Raw genomic sequence first — 14,799 nt, 5'->3', positions numbered from 1 at the left:
CCAAACTGAAAAGGCAGTAAAAAGTGGTTGATGGGGTGGGATAACTAGCAGAGAATTTTGAGGGCAGTGAAACTACTCCACATTACATCTCAACAGTGGACACTGCAACACACTGCACACACCTCTTGTCGTTACAGAGCTGTCTAAACGCACGGACTGCACAACGCCCACAGTGGACCCTAAGGAGAACCTGAACTTTGAGTGATAATGATGTATCAGTACAGGTTCATCTGCTGTGACAACCGGACCACTCCGGTGGGGGATGTCGACAAGTGGGTGGACTCTGCATGTGTTGGGGTGGGGAGTAATTGTACCGTAACTTTCCATATATTTTGCTGTGAACCTAAACCTGCTCTCTAAAGTAAGGCTTGTTAGTAACAACAACTGAAACACACCAGGGCAAGCCTGTGCCTTAGCAGTTAAGCCAGGGTTAAGATGCCTGCATGACACATTGGAATTCCAGGGCTCAGGGCCCACCTCCCCTCTGCTACATGCAGACCCCGGGAGGCAGTGGGACAGCTCAGGTAACGAGGCTCCCGCCAGGCACATGGGAACTGCCAGAGTTCCTAGATCCTGGCTTTAGCCCAGGCTCGGTCCTGGTTGTTACGGGCATTTGGGGACTGAATGAGCAAATGAGAATTCCCTTTCTTATCTGTATGTCTCTGTCTGTGTGTGTCTCTTTCTGTCTCTCAAACATATTAAAACCAAACAAACAAACAGCTATCCATGACCAGCACTAAGGGAGGCGGTTACTGGCGGCTTAAATCTCTGAGCTCACATCTAGGCGAAATGTCCTCAGACCTGAAGGTGGAAGGAGGCCTGTTTTCTGGCGTTCTTGCAGACCCGGCTCCAAACAGCTTTCTCTGCTCTTGCTGCGGGGTAAACGGTCTTTGAGTTTTAACCATCCGTAGCGCATTTCGCGCTTCGCTTATGATCTCCGCGCTGGTCTTCTGTTTGGATGCTGAAGGCCTATAAAATGGATCCAGTTTTTCCAACTTGTTCTCATGTGGAGACAGCATCTTTTCCTTCAGAGAAAAATGTTCTCCAGGTAGACAGCGCACCCTGCGAATCAAGATAGGATACAAAAACATCACCTATTTGTACCCCGCACCGTAAGAGGACTGCTTAACCCTGTCCACACAGTAAGCTGCTCCTGCTCAGCAAGCCTGGAAGACACTGAGGGACAGGTGTTCATTACAAACCCACGAGGCAGCTAGGAGGTCAGGGCGGGAGAAGATGTGCAGAGAAGAAACCAAGACCAAAGCCGAACTTGGGGAGGAAGAAGACAGATCAGGAAAGAGGACAGAACGAGAACTGGGAATCACCTTAGATCTCTGACCCCTAAGAATATGCTGGGGGTTCTGTTAAAATTTTGTGTCTAAGGTCTCCTCCACTTCCCCATTGCCTTCCACACAAAATGTTCCTGTAAGGTTAAATTTTAGACAGCTGGGGCCTATTTCCAACCTACATCTGCTTTACAACAAACTTAACTTAAAGAATGGTCCAGTCTCACATTTGCCTGATATATCTGAATCTTCAAATCACCTTTAGTTTGAAATAGTGCCCTGGGCGGGGGGTGGGGGATGGGGTGTTGCTGACCATAACGGGTAAAGCGGCCACCTGCAGTGCCAGCATCCCATATGGGTGCTGGTTCGAGTCCTGGCTGCTCCACTTCCCATCCAGCTCTCTGCTATGGCCTGGAAAAGCAGTAGAAGATGGCCCAAGTCCTTGAGCCCCTGCACCCATGTGGAAGATCCAGAAGAAGCTCCTGGCTTTGGATCTGCACAGTTCCCAGTTCCCACCATTGTGGCCATCTGGGGAGTGAACCAGCAGATGGAAGATCTCTCTCTCCCTCTCTCCACCCCCCACCCCGATCTCTGCCTCTGCCTCTCTGTAACTCTGCCTTTCAAATAAATAAATAAATCTTTAAAAAAAATTTATTAAAAAAAGAATTAGTGTCCTGAATGAAAACCAATATGTCCAATATCAACATCAAATGGCCCCTCCCCTGTGCATTTTCCTCAGTTAGAGGAAATGTACGAGGGCCTTAAGAACATAGATCCTCCTCAAATACTAGTATGTCCAATGAATACAATATGAACTTTAAAACTGGGCAGACTTTTAGTTCTAATCAGAGTAGGGTAATAGGTTTTTATGTCTTTAAAAAAATCTCTTGCCCCATTAAAAAATGTGATTATCTCTAGAGTGACAGAGGCCCGTAAATTACTTACAAATTTCAGCTACCCAATTTTAGAACAACTTCTGCCAAAAAAAAAAAAAAAAGTGATATAGGCCCAAGGAAACTGAAAAAGGCCATTTCTATAAGTAGAATCAACAGGCGAGTCCTCAGACAAACCAAGATTTGCCCTGTTATGATGCAATGCATTAAATTGTTACACAACCACAGACAACAAGAACATCTGTTCAGTTCCCCCCAGGCCCCACCCGAAGAGCTTCTGGGGAACAGCATAAGATGAAAACTACAAACAATATGTCATTCTTCTCACATGCAAAGGCCAAGTGTTGAGTTAAAACAGAAAAGCCATTGGATACACAATACTATTTTAGGAATTTCTGATACAGAATTTTGAATTTAAGCAAGATCTCTAGAATTATATACATTAATACTTAACGACTACAAACTATGGCAGTCATGTTTCATTCCTAATACTTTTTATATGATTGGCTATATTTAACAATATTCAGTGCTAATTTTTTTTAGCGACTGGCATTGTGGTGCAGCAGGTTAAGCTGCTTCTTGCAATGCCAGCATCTCAGACTGGACTGCTGGCTGGAGTCCCGGCTGCTCCACTTCTGATCCAGCTTCCTGCTAATGCACCTGGGAAAGCAGCAAATGATGGCCCAAGTGCTTGGGCCCCTGCCACCCACATGGGAGAACCAGATAGAAATCCTGGCTCTTGGCTTCAGCCTGGCCCAGCCCAGGCCACTGCAGCCATTCAGTGAGTGAACAGGCAGATGGAAGATTCTCTCCCTCTCTCTCTCTCTCTCTCTCTCTCTCTCTCTCTCTCTCTCTGTCACTCTGCTTTTCAAATAAATAAAATACATCTTTAAAATTATTTTTTAAAAAATATCTGAGGGGACTTCACAGAGAAATGAAACTAAAAGAAAAAGTATATAAGCTTTATTTTTCAACATAAGCTCCACCAAGTTCAAGACACCTTTGTAAGTGATAGTGTGAGCCACTGAGCCCATTCCTCAGGTAGCCAGGTCAGTGTGACCAGGCCATGCGGTGGTTTTCACATGATTAACCGACGAAAAATGGGTACCTTCTGAAGACTGTTTTTTTAAGATCAGGAAACAAAAAAGAAATCAGAAAGGGCCAAATGAAGACTAAAAGGTCGATGCCTAATGATTTCTGACCAAAACTCAGAAAAGCCCCCTTGCTGATGAGAGTGACGAGCAGCAGCATTGTCATGGTGGGGAAGGACTCTCTAATGAAGCTTTCCTGGGTGTTTTTCTGCTGAAACTTCCGCTCACTTTCACAAAACCCTCTCTATTCAGCAGAGTGGTCATTCCTTGACCCTCCAGAAAACCAACAAGAAAGCGCCTTGAGCATCTCAAACAAGTGTCTGCTGTGACTTTGGCTTTCAGTGGACCACTTCACCTCCTGGTAGCCACTGCTTTGACCATGCTTTGTCTTCAGGATCATACTGGTAAATCCAGGTTTCACCTCCTGTTGCACTTCTTCCAAGGAATGTTCCAGAACTTTGCTCTCACTTGAAGACTTCTATCATACTCTCTGCTCTTGTCTGCAGCTGACCTGGGCACTAGGGCTTTGGTACACTTCGAGCAGAAACATTGCTCCACTTTCACTTTTTGGTCACAACTGTGAAGGCCGAACCGACTGAGATGTTTATGGTGTTGGCTGTTGTTCTACTGTTAATTGTCAGTCTTCTTCAATTAGGATATGAACAAGATCAAATATTTTTTTCTGGCAAATTGGTGTGGATGGCCTATTGCTATTGCATCATCTTCAACACTGTCCCTTCCCTTCTTGAAGTTACCCACCTGTAAACAGCAGATTTGTTGGGGGAACTGTTCCCCTGCTAAACTTTTTGTAATGCATCAGTGATTACAGCATTCTTCTCAAACTTCTCTATCAATAGGATGTTTGTTTTTGCTTCAAATTTAGCAGAATTCATGTTGCTTTGATAGGGGACTTTTTTCAAGCTGATGTCTTAATGCTTCTTAGTGCCTCAAACTAGATCCTATTCAGACACATTATAACAAGTTAGTACGAGTGTATTTTGGTACAAAAAGTTTTTGGAATGCATGCAGTTTTTCCATAATATGCATTTTCCACACACATATATGGTATGCCTATATTTGTATGTATATAGGTATATTATTTTTGAATACATAACATAAATACAGTCTTACAACATCTAACTTAAGTAGCCATGACAGGTCTGTTGGCTTTTTTTTCTTCGTAAAGATTTGTTTATTTTTTTAAAGTCAGAGTTGCAGAGAGAGAGAGACATAGTGAGACAGATCTTCCATCCATTGGTTCACTCCACAGATGGTCACAATGGCCAGGGGTGGGCCAGGCCAAAGCCAGGAGTCAGAAGCTTCATCCAGGTCTCTCATGCAGGTTGCAGGGGCTCAAACACTTGTGCCATCTCCCACTGCTTTTCCCAAGCTATTAGCAGGGAGGTGGATCAGAAATAGAGCAGCTGGGAAATGAACCGGTGCCCATCTGCGATGCCAGCATTGCAGACAGAGGCTTTACCCGCTGTACCACCACGCAAGGCCCTGTTGGCTTGTTTTTAAAAGGCCCATTACAGTAAGAAATGATGCCTCTTAGTGAGAAGAGGTTCCCATACACGAACGAGCTTCTTCCAGAGCCGAATTCAGGACTGCCACCCCCTTGACTTCATATGGCACTGATCAGTCTAGCGACGTCCACAGGCAGTTGGTCAAACTAATAAAACTGGGAGAGAGTGCTCTGGGGAGTAATAATGCATTGCTATTCCTGGCCCAAGGTTCTCTCTGGCTATCTTTTAGTGTGCATTGAAAACTATCCTTGTCCTCAGAGTAATAAGGCAGGAACAGTTACTCAGGTCAAATTCCAAAAGTTCTGTAAATTATCTGGGCATACAGAATTTAGACTAACTGAATGTTGGTGGAAAAAACAGAAAATGAGCTAACAGACCATTTTTTGTAATTAATTTCTACCACTAATTCTAGTAGTTTTTTTTTTTTTATCCTTTTTCCTCTCCCCTCCCTACCCAAATCTCACTTTAACAGATGAGAAACCGTGGGGCCGGCACTTTGGTGCAGCGGGTTAACGCCCTGGCCTGAGGCACGGGCATCCCATGTGGGCACTGGTTCTAGTCCCAGCTGCTCTGCTTCTGATCCAGCTCCCTGCTGTGGCCTGAGAAAGCAGTAGAGGATGGCCCAATTCCTTGGGCCACTGCACCTGTGTGGGGGACCTGGAGGAAGCTCCTGGCTCCTGGCTCCTGGCTTCGGAGCAGCACAGCTCTGGCCATTGTGGCCAGCTGGGGAGTGAACCATCGGATGGAAGATCTTTCTCTCTCTCTCTCTCTCTCCTTCTCTCCTCTCTCAGTATAGCTCTGACTTTCAAATAAATAAATAAATCTTTAAAAAAAAAAAGATGAGAAATGAACAATAATATAAGATTTACTCAGTTAATCTAGTGATGTCATATTAATACATTATTAAATAACTCAAACATGGAAATATTTAATAATTCAAGAAAACTGGGTTAGAAGTGGGGCTTTGGGGAATTTTTTTTTTTTTTTGGTGACTAAATTACAAATATAGATGTTTTTGGTCAACTTGAAAAATAATCAAGAGGTTGGTGCTGGGGCACAGCAAGTTAAAGCCCTGGCCTGAAGCACCAGCATCCCATTTGGGTGCTGGTTCTAGTCCCAGCTGCTCCTCTTCCGATCCAGCTCTCTGCTATGGTCTGGGATAGCAGTAGAAGATGGCCCAAGTCCTTGGGTCCCTGCACCCGTGTGGGAGACCTGGAAGAAGCTCCTGGCTCCTGGCTTCAGATCAGCGCAGCTCTGGCCATTGCAGCCAATTGGGGAGTGAACCAGCGGATGGAAGACCTCTCTTTCTCTCTCTGCCTCTCCTCTCTCTGTGTAACTCTTTCAAATAAATAAAATAAATCTTTAAAAAAATAGAAAAATAACCAACAGTTTGAAAATATGTCTACCTATAGTAAAGCATTCCTACATTGCAACAGAAATTCACAAAAATTTTCCTGGCTGCTGCACAAGGCATTCAACTAGTGTTTTTAAAATTTTTATTTATTTCACCGGCGCCGCGGCTCACTAGGCTAATCCTCCGCCTTGCGGCGCCGGCACACCAGGTTCTAGTCCCAGTCGGGGCACCGATCCTGTCCCGGTTGCCCCTCTTCCAGGCCAGCTCTCTGCTGTGGCCAGGGAGTGCAGTGGAGGATGGCCCAAGTCCTTGGGCCCTGCACTCCATGGGAGACCAGGAGAAGCACCTGGCTCCTGCCATCGGATCGGCGCGGTGCACCGGCCACAGCGCGCCTACCGCGGCGGCCATTGGAGGTGAACCAACGGCAAAAGGAAGACCTTTCTCTCTGTCTCTCTCTCACTGTCCACTCTGCCTGTCAAAAATAAAAAAATTTTTTTAAAAATTTTTATTTATTTCATTTTATTTGAACAGCAGACAGAGAGACAGAGACAGAGAGAATGACTTTTCGTCCACTGGTTCACTCTTCAAATTCCTGCCACAGCCAGGCTGTATCAGCCTGGAACTCCACTTGGGTCGCCCATGGTGGCAGGGACCCAAGTACTTGAGCCATCATCTGCTGCCTCTCAGGGTGTGCATGAGCAGGAAGCTGGAATCAGAACCAGAGCTGGGACTTGTACCAAGCACTAGAATATGGAATATGGGCAGCCCAAGCAGTGCCTTACCCACTGCACCAAATGCCCATGCTTCAAAGAGTATTGATCAACTGTTTCTATGTGCAAAATCTTTGGGAACGTGGAGGAACACAATACTGTCCTCACTCACAGCAAAAAGGACCACTATGCTACACACGGACTTTAATACCAAGCACCCTGCTAAGGCCTCTTGACACATTATCTCAATTAATCCCCACAACAATGCCTGAGGTGGATACAGCCTTAAGTATTATTAGACAAACAAAACAAAATGCAAAGACAGATGCTTAGAGATGATATTCAACCAGACCAGTTATGCCAGGGTACTGAGAAGCCCTGAGCCTGCAACTCTTCACCCACCAGTATGGACACAAATCAATACTTTCACAACAGAAGCAGCCTTCCTGGTATGTACCAGCTGAGTACCAGCATTTCTTATACCCAAGTGATTTTAATACAAGGAAGACATTAATAACGGCAATTTAAAGGGCAGAGATACATTGCCATATGATTACGAAGTAGGAAGAGATTTTTGATTAGTATAGGGCATCTGGGGGAGATCCTGGAAGGGGCAGCTCTTGGGCTTGGGTCTGAAAAACTGGGCTGAGTGTGAGCAAATGGCATGGCTGGCATTGAGGACGGCATAGAAAAGGATGTTCCAGCAAAGTCAACGGCTGCGCCGGGGCAGAGCATCATGAACATATGGGTTGGGACCAGCATTGTGGCACAGCAGGATAAGCTTCTGCCTGTGATGCAGGCATCAGGTGGGTGCTGGTTAAAACCCAGCTGCTCCACTTCTGATCCAGCTCCCTACTAATATGCCTGGGAAAACAGCAGATGGCCTAAATCCTTGAGCCCCGGCACCCATGTGGGAGACCCAGAAGAAGTTCCTGGTCATCGGCCTGGCCCAGCTCTGGCTGTTGTGGCCATCTGGGGAGTGAACCAGTGGATGGAAGACCTCTCCCTCTTCCCTCTGTAACTGCCTTTCAGATAAACAAATAAATCTTTAAAAAAAAGAGAGAGAGAGAGAACATATTGAGTATGTATGGATGGAGATTGAATCTGGACCAATTAAACTCAATGACAGGACAAGAAGTTAAATAAAAATTGACAAAGATTTATTTTAAAATTACTTCTGGGTTAATTTAAGAAATGTAATTTTTTTGTTTTGCTTTTTGTTTTTGTTTTTTACTTATTTGAAAGGCAGAGTGACAGAGATATTGAGAGAGAAATCTTCCATCTGCTGGTTTACTCCCCAAATGTCCTCAATTGCCAGGGTTGAGCCAAGCTGAAGCCAGGAGCCTGGAACTCCATCTGGATCTCCCATGTGAGTGCAGGGGCCAAGTACCTAAGCCATTATCTGCTGCTTCCCACAATACATTATCAGGAAGTTGGACTGGAAGCAGGGTAGCCAGGACACAAACTAGGCATTCTAACAGGGCAAGGGAGTCCCAAGCAGCTGCTTAATCCCCTGTGCCACAAAGCCTTTCCCTACCCGCCCCCAACCCACCAGATGGTAAGGACTGGTGTGATCTAGTGAGGGGGGCCAGAAGAAGCGGTCAGGTGGCTCCTGGGTAATCACCCCCTCACTCCTGGAGCTCACTTCCTCAAGGCGCTTCCTGGACAGCTCTCCCACTTCCTGGAAGCTTCGCCCACTGTCCTTGCTTGGGTCAAGTGCTGCTCTTCCAGACGCCAGGAGGGCTCCAGCTGGCCTGTGTCCCTAAGCCCTCCCACCGTGCAGCTGACTTCACCCTACCAGACTCGGAGCCCCCTCCGCCAGCACCCCCTTCCCTGCCACAGCTGAAGGCCAACACTTGGCGCCAAGAATTTCCAGACGAAGCCTGCATGGCTTCTTGAATCGAAGGCATATGTCACAGTGGATTATGAGAGTGCACAGAACTTGATCTCACACGGCATCTGACTCACGATGCCATGGGCTGAGCTGAGTCCAGATGCCCCCCTCCCCATTGCCTTCCTTAACTTTATCTTTTTTTTTTTTTTTTTTTCTGACAGGCAGAGAAGATAGTGAGAGAGAGAGAGAGAGGAAGGTCTTCCTTTTTGCCGTTGGTTCACCCTCCAATGGCCGCTGCGGACGGCGTATTGCGCTGATCCGAAGCCAAGAGCCAGGTGCTTCTCCTGGTCTCCCATGCAGGTGCAGGGCCCAAGGACTTGGGCCATCCTCCACTGCACTCCCAGGCCATAGCAGAGAGCTGGACTGGAAGAGGGGCAACCGGGATAGAATCCAGCGCCCCAACTGGGACTAGAACCCAGTGTGCCGGCGCCGCAAGGCAGAGGATTAGCCTGTTGAGCCACGGCGCCGGCCCCTTAACTTTATCTCTGATTGCCTGGCGTGGGTGAGGGCTGGGCAGACGTTGCGATCAGGAATCAAGCATGGAAAGCCTGAGACATGGGAGTGAAGGTGACGCACGTAGGGGCAAGACACGACACGAGGATGAGTGAGGGGCACAGAGAGTGACAACTCACAGGGTTTGTAGGCTGAGAAGATAGTAGGGGGCCAGAAGCAACACCAGGTGTGCAAAGCAAGAGATGATCGGAGGGCAGGGGCAGTTTCCCAAAGACCGGAGGAGAGGAGGCTTGGAAGAAAAAGAAGGAAACTCGAGTTCTGCCTTGCAGCACATGGCCCCGAGTCTATGGTGTCCACTGGGCCCTGGGATGCTGAACGCCACCAGCAGCAGGACAGTTTGGAAAGTGAAGAATGTTTTAAAACCCACATAATTTCTTACTGGGTTGGGGGACATTTAGAGTCATTCATAGATCTTTACACCTAACTATAACGACCTATCTTTATCTTTGCTGCTCATAGCCATCTGAAACAAAGCCTTCTTGCTAAATGTAGCACTGCACCATTAGAATGCCTGCCACAGGGGAGGCTGGCCATCTCCACACTCTTTTCCCTGCTATTCAAATCCTCAGGGCCCCTTCCATGTCTCTGAACAACTTCTGGGTCAACAAGAGCCTAAGACACAACGAGCACTGGGAAAGCCTCTGAACTTGATACCCCCTCTTACGGTCTTCCGTGACCTCACACATGGCCTCTAACATCCCTAAGCTGGTTTCCTCATCTGTAAAGTGTACACAGGGTTAATATCTGCCCCACAGAACTGTCGGAATAATCCACGTGAAGTGGTTCAGTATGGCGGCTGGCCCATAAAAAAATATTAACAACCACTGCCCAGCGGCCACCTGTTCCAAGACAGGGGAAAAACTCCCTCCATGACTGAAAAACCAAACTGCAAAAGAAAGGATGGGCTGGCGCTGTGGCTCAACAGGCTAGTCCTCCGCCTAACGGCACCGGCACCCCAGGTTCTAGTCCCGGTCGGGGCGCCGGATTCTGTCCCGGGTACCCCTCTTCCAGGCCGGCTCTCTGCTGTGGCCCGGGAGTGCAGTGGAGGATGGCCCAAGTGTTTGGGCTCTGCACCCCATGGGAGACCAGGAGAAGCACCTGGCTCCTGCCACCGGATCAGCACGGTGCGCTGGCCGCAGCGCGCCAGCCATGGAGGCCATTGGAGGGTGAACCAACGGCAAAGAAAGACCTTTGTCTCTCTCTCTCTCTCACTGTCTATTCTGCCTGTCAAAAAAAAAAAAAAAAAAGATGACATTTGTTCAAGTTTTCCATACATTTTGTAAATTTTAAAATGTAAAGGGGAGCGGTGCTTTCCCTTATGAAAACAGAGAATTTTTATTAAACTTCATGGACGGGCTGGCACTATGGTATAGTAGGCTAAGCCTCCACCTGTGGTGCCAGCACCCCATACAGGCGCTGGCTGAAGTCCTGGTTGCTCCTCTTCCAATACAGCTTCCTGCTGATGCGCCTGGGAAAGCAGCAGAGGATGGCCCAAGTGTTTGGACCCCTGCACCCACATGGAAGACCCAGAAGAAGCCCCTGGCTCATAAATAAAATCATTACAAACAAGCAAAAAAGGGAATTAAAAGTTGGGGTGGGCATTTGGCCCGGCAGGCAAGCCGCTATTTGGGACCCACATCCCCTATCGGAGGGGCCTGTGCTTGAGTCTTGGCTTTGCTGCTGATCCCAGCTTCCCACATTAGCACACCCTGGGAGGCAGCGGTGATGGTTCAAGTAATTGAGTTCTTGCCATCCACGTGAGTGACACGGGTGGAATTAATTCCCAGCTTCCTGCTTGGGTCATGTCATTACAGGCACTCAGTGCGTGAGCAAGCTAAAAAGACCTCTATCTGTGTTTCTGCATCTCAAATAAATACTTTTTTTAAAAAAGAAAGCTGTTTATTTTTGAGATTCACACATATAAGGAGTCTTCAAAAAGTTCACGGGAGGGGCTGGTGTTGTGGCACAGCAGGCTAAGCTGCCACTTGCAATGCTGGCATCCCAAACTGGAGTGCCTGTTTCTAGTCTTAGTTGCTCTGCTTCTGGTCCAGCTCCCTGCTAATGTGCCTGTGCAGGCAGCAGAAGATGGCCCAAGTCCTTAGGCCCCTGCACCCACATGGGAAACCCAGAAGAAGCTCCTGGCTCCTGGTTTCAGCCTGGCTCAGCCGGGTTGTGGTCATTTGAGGAAGTGAACCAAGGGATGGAAGATTTCTCCCTGCTTCTCCCTCTCTCTTTGTTGGTCTGCCTTTCAAATAAATAAGATAAATATTCTATATAAAAAAGCTCATGGGAAATGTGTATCATGAAAAAAACTATACAAGGATTTACTGTATTTTATTGAACATCCATGCCAAATCAACTTCATCAACTAGTGAGGATCTCATAGATTCACGAAACAGGATACAAATAGGGTGCTGCTTGCTTTCAGAGCAGACGGGAGGTTTTCCGTGATCCTCTTGGGAATGCATCATAAGCAGCACTGGCTATGTGGAATACTGTTGGCCATTGGCTTCTGTTCATTCCCTGAGGCCCTACCTGTTGCTTGGAAGGGTCCAGGCACAATCTGCGTGGCCTTCCTTAGGTCACCACCTGCCTGGACAAAGGCCCTCAGCCCACCATCCCCTCGCTCAACAAGTACTGCCCAGCAGCTGCTGAGCACCGCGCATGTGTGGAACTAAAGACACCCGCGCCCGACCCCGCACAGCACGCACGGGATACTCTCCTCGCCTCGCTCCCCTCCGGGGACAGAAAGGCCGACCCCTGCAGGAGGGTGTCCCCGGGGGAACCGGCCTGGACGCCTCACCTCCCGCGGGGACCACGGCTCGCCCACGGCCGGCAATACCGGCTGTCCCGCGCGGCGGCATCCGCACGGCGCCCGCCAGCCCCGCGGCTCAGCCGCCCGCCTGCGTCTCCATGGTAACCGTACACAAACTACCGCCGGGCCCTCGGGGCTGCAGAGTCCGGCAGCCGCCGGGAGGACTGGGCGAGCCGGGGCGCAGGGAAGGGGGCGTCCGGCCGGACTCAAAGCACCTGTGATGAGCGTTGGACACGGTCACCGCAGCCGAGGTTCAGCGCATCCTCCCGCTTTCCCGAAGCAGCCGCAGCTACCAGCTGAGCGACAGCGCCGAAGAAGAGGGCGGGGCGAGGCGGGGCGAGGTCGTCCCCGTGTCGCGGGTCGCCGCTGGGCCACTGTTCCTGCGCCGGCGCCGCCAACGCATGCGTAGAAGCGTCGGGGCGTGGCGCCGGCCTTGTGGGAGGAGCTTGGCGAGGGCTGGAGGCGGGGATGCGGGCTCCGAGGGAGGGGATGGTCGCGTGAGGCCCGCGCGGCGGGGCGGCGTCTGCTTTTAAGTTAGCAATTTGGGAACCGCCTCGGTGGAGCGGGTGCGACATCTCCGCGCCTCTGTTAAGTGTCGCTAGGCAGGGCGGCGGCTTAAGGATAGGAGAACCCGAGGGTGCGAGTCCGGACTTAGTGGTTCGGACTGCGACTCAGTGTTTCCTCCGATGTGAAGTGGAGGGAAATCTGGGGTTGCGGAGAAATGGAGCGCGGTGTAAGGAGCCCTGCGACCCGCGAGGCTCGGCCGGCGCCTGCCCGCACTGCCGCGTTGCGGAGGGGCGCCCGCAGCGGCGCTGGGAGCCCCTGGGCTGGTGACGGGCGAGCCCGAGCCGAGGCCAGGCCCTGCGGCCCGGCCTCCCTTGTTGGTGCTGCACCTGTCGAGGTAGAAGTCCCATCGTGTTCCCTGAGCACCTGACGGCGGGAGGTGCAAGGGAGACCTTAGTCACGTTCCAGCCGGCTTTGCAGAAACAGGGAGATGTGTCGGCCCCAGTGCTGTGAACACTGGAAAGATGCCACGTCCCTGGGTGCGAAGTCACTTGTAAAGAATAATGAAGCCGCATATACTATGTGGGAGGAATTGTGTGAAGTGACAATGACGCGAATCTCTAGTACAGGAATGCAAATATTCTCAGAGTACCCAAGAGGATTTTGAACATAACAGGCAAGAAACACTTTTATTAGCTGATTGGCTAATGTTAGGACCTGAAACAAAATCTTAGTGTTTCCCGGGGCTGACATCTTTTCCAGAGTCAGCTAGAATGATCCTATCCAGTCCTGCTGGACTCCACGTATGAAACCGTAACTAGTGCTTTGAATTTGTGACTTGTGAGAGCTGATAAAATGCAACTTTATGTTGGTCTCTCACGGACATTTTAAAAATATGTTTAATGCTGGTTATCGTTTGCCTGTGGATGGAAAGTTTCTTTATTTAAAAAAGATTTTTTTATATATATTTTTGAAAGAGACAGAGATCTTCCATCTGCTGGTTCACTTCCCAGATGGCTGGGCCAGGCCCACGCCAGGAGCTTCATCTGGGTCTCCCACTGGGTGGCAGGCCCCCAACACTAGGACCATCTTCTGCTGGTTTCCCCAGGCCATTAGCAGGGAGCTGGATTGGAAGGGGAGCAGCCAGGACAAGAACCAGCACCCACAGGGAATGCAGTAATGCAGGCGATAGCTTTACCCACTAAGCCACCAGGCCTAACCCCTTCTGTTTATTCTTAGATAACCAACCGTCTCAAAATTCCAAAATTATAATGTTGGGTGCAAGATATGCACCAGATTTGCTTGAAAGTAAGTCCGTGTCGCCTGCCCCTCCGCCAGGCTGGAGGCCCGTGGTTGGCCTTCCAAAAGGACGCCCGCGGATTTCGTGTGGTCTCCTCTAGAGGCTGTGTGAGCCCCAACCTTAGGTAGGCACAGAGCAGGCAGGGGAGAGCAAGGAGATGGCGCACTTCTTTGAGCTGAGAGGCGGGGAGCTTGATGTGCTGGCCTAGGAGCCAAGTGATCTGGGTGAATCTTGCCTGGGTCTTTTGGAGACTCCCACTGAGGGGCGCCTCTCTCCCGGGAACTCCAGCAGATGCAGTGCGGTGCCCTCGGTTGCTAGCGGCCACTTCTTTGCCTCTAAAAGTCCAGATCCGCTCCAGCTGCCCCTGCCCTTTTAGCTGGGTCCCAAAGGAAAACCACACGGATCCCCTGCGCATGCACTCCTCTGTGCTGCCACAGGATGGCGCTGTAGCTCTCCCGGGAGTGAGCTGGGCTCCAAGCCTCAGGCCCCCTGCCCGCAGTCTGTGACAGGCTACCCTGGGAGCTGCCGCCCAGAAGGGGTAGCACTGCACCCTCATGCTTCAAAGACAGCTCACGCGCTCCCCTCTCCATGCTCTGACCTTTTGTTTGCCGCCTCAGTCTGGGTGAGAGGTCCGGACTTGTAGGGGGAAGCTGTGTAGGACGGGCTTCAGAAAACTGATGGAAGAATCTGCCTTGTCTTTTAATCCCCTAAGTTCCTGGAACTTTCTGGAACTCCATCGTCGATCTTTGACTTGCCCTATGGAAACTCGGCTCCACCTCGGCTTGGAACTGATGACTGCAAAGTTACAGTGCCAGCTGAGACACCGGTTGAAACACCTGTTGTGCAACCGCTGACCAGCCATGGTCTTGCTTCTAGGAGCATGGTCCAGAACAGACTTCTATAAGCACATGAC

At 49.7% G+C, this 14,799-nt stretch overlaps 1 protein-coding gene across 3 annotated transcripts in view; it reads right to left on the bottom strand.

The window, feature by feature from the left end:
• ARMC2 (armadillo repeat containing 2) overlaps positions 1-12,424 on the bottom strand; it is a 120,651-nt gene extending 108,227 nt beyond the window's left edge. The window contains exons 1-2 of one of the 3 annotated variants that reach the window (XM_062186584.1): positions 12,298-12,424; positions 802-1,062 (exon numbers count right to left, since the gene is read on the bottom strand). In XM_062186584.1, coding sequence (XP_062042568.1) covers positions 802-1,019 — 218 coding nt within the window. In that variant the 5' untranslated portion in view covers positions 1,020-1,062; positions 12,298-12,424. Of the gene's footprint in view, positions 1-801; positions 1,063-12,297 lie in introns of those variants that run through there. The other 2 variants (XM_062186587.1, XM_062186586.1) reach the window with 2 other exon arrangements.
• Between the last annotated feature and the right edge of the window lie 2,375 nt (positions 12,425-14,799).

Source organism: Lepus europaeus, chromosome 3 (genome assembly GCF_033115175.1).
Source record: "Lepus europaeus isolate LE1 chromosome 3, mLepTim1.pri, whole genome shotgun sequence".
In the NCBI taxonomy this organism is placed as follows: domain Eukaryota; kingdom Metazoa; phylum Chordata; class Mammalia; order Lagomorpha; family Leporidae; genus Lepus; species Lepus europaeus.
This window is presented reverse-complemented; position numbering and strand designations above follow the sequence as displayed.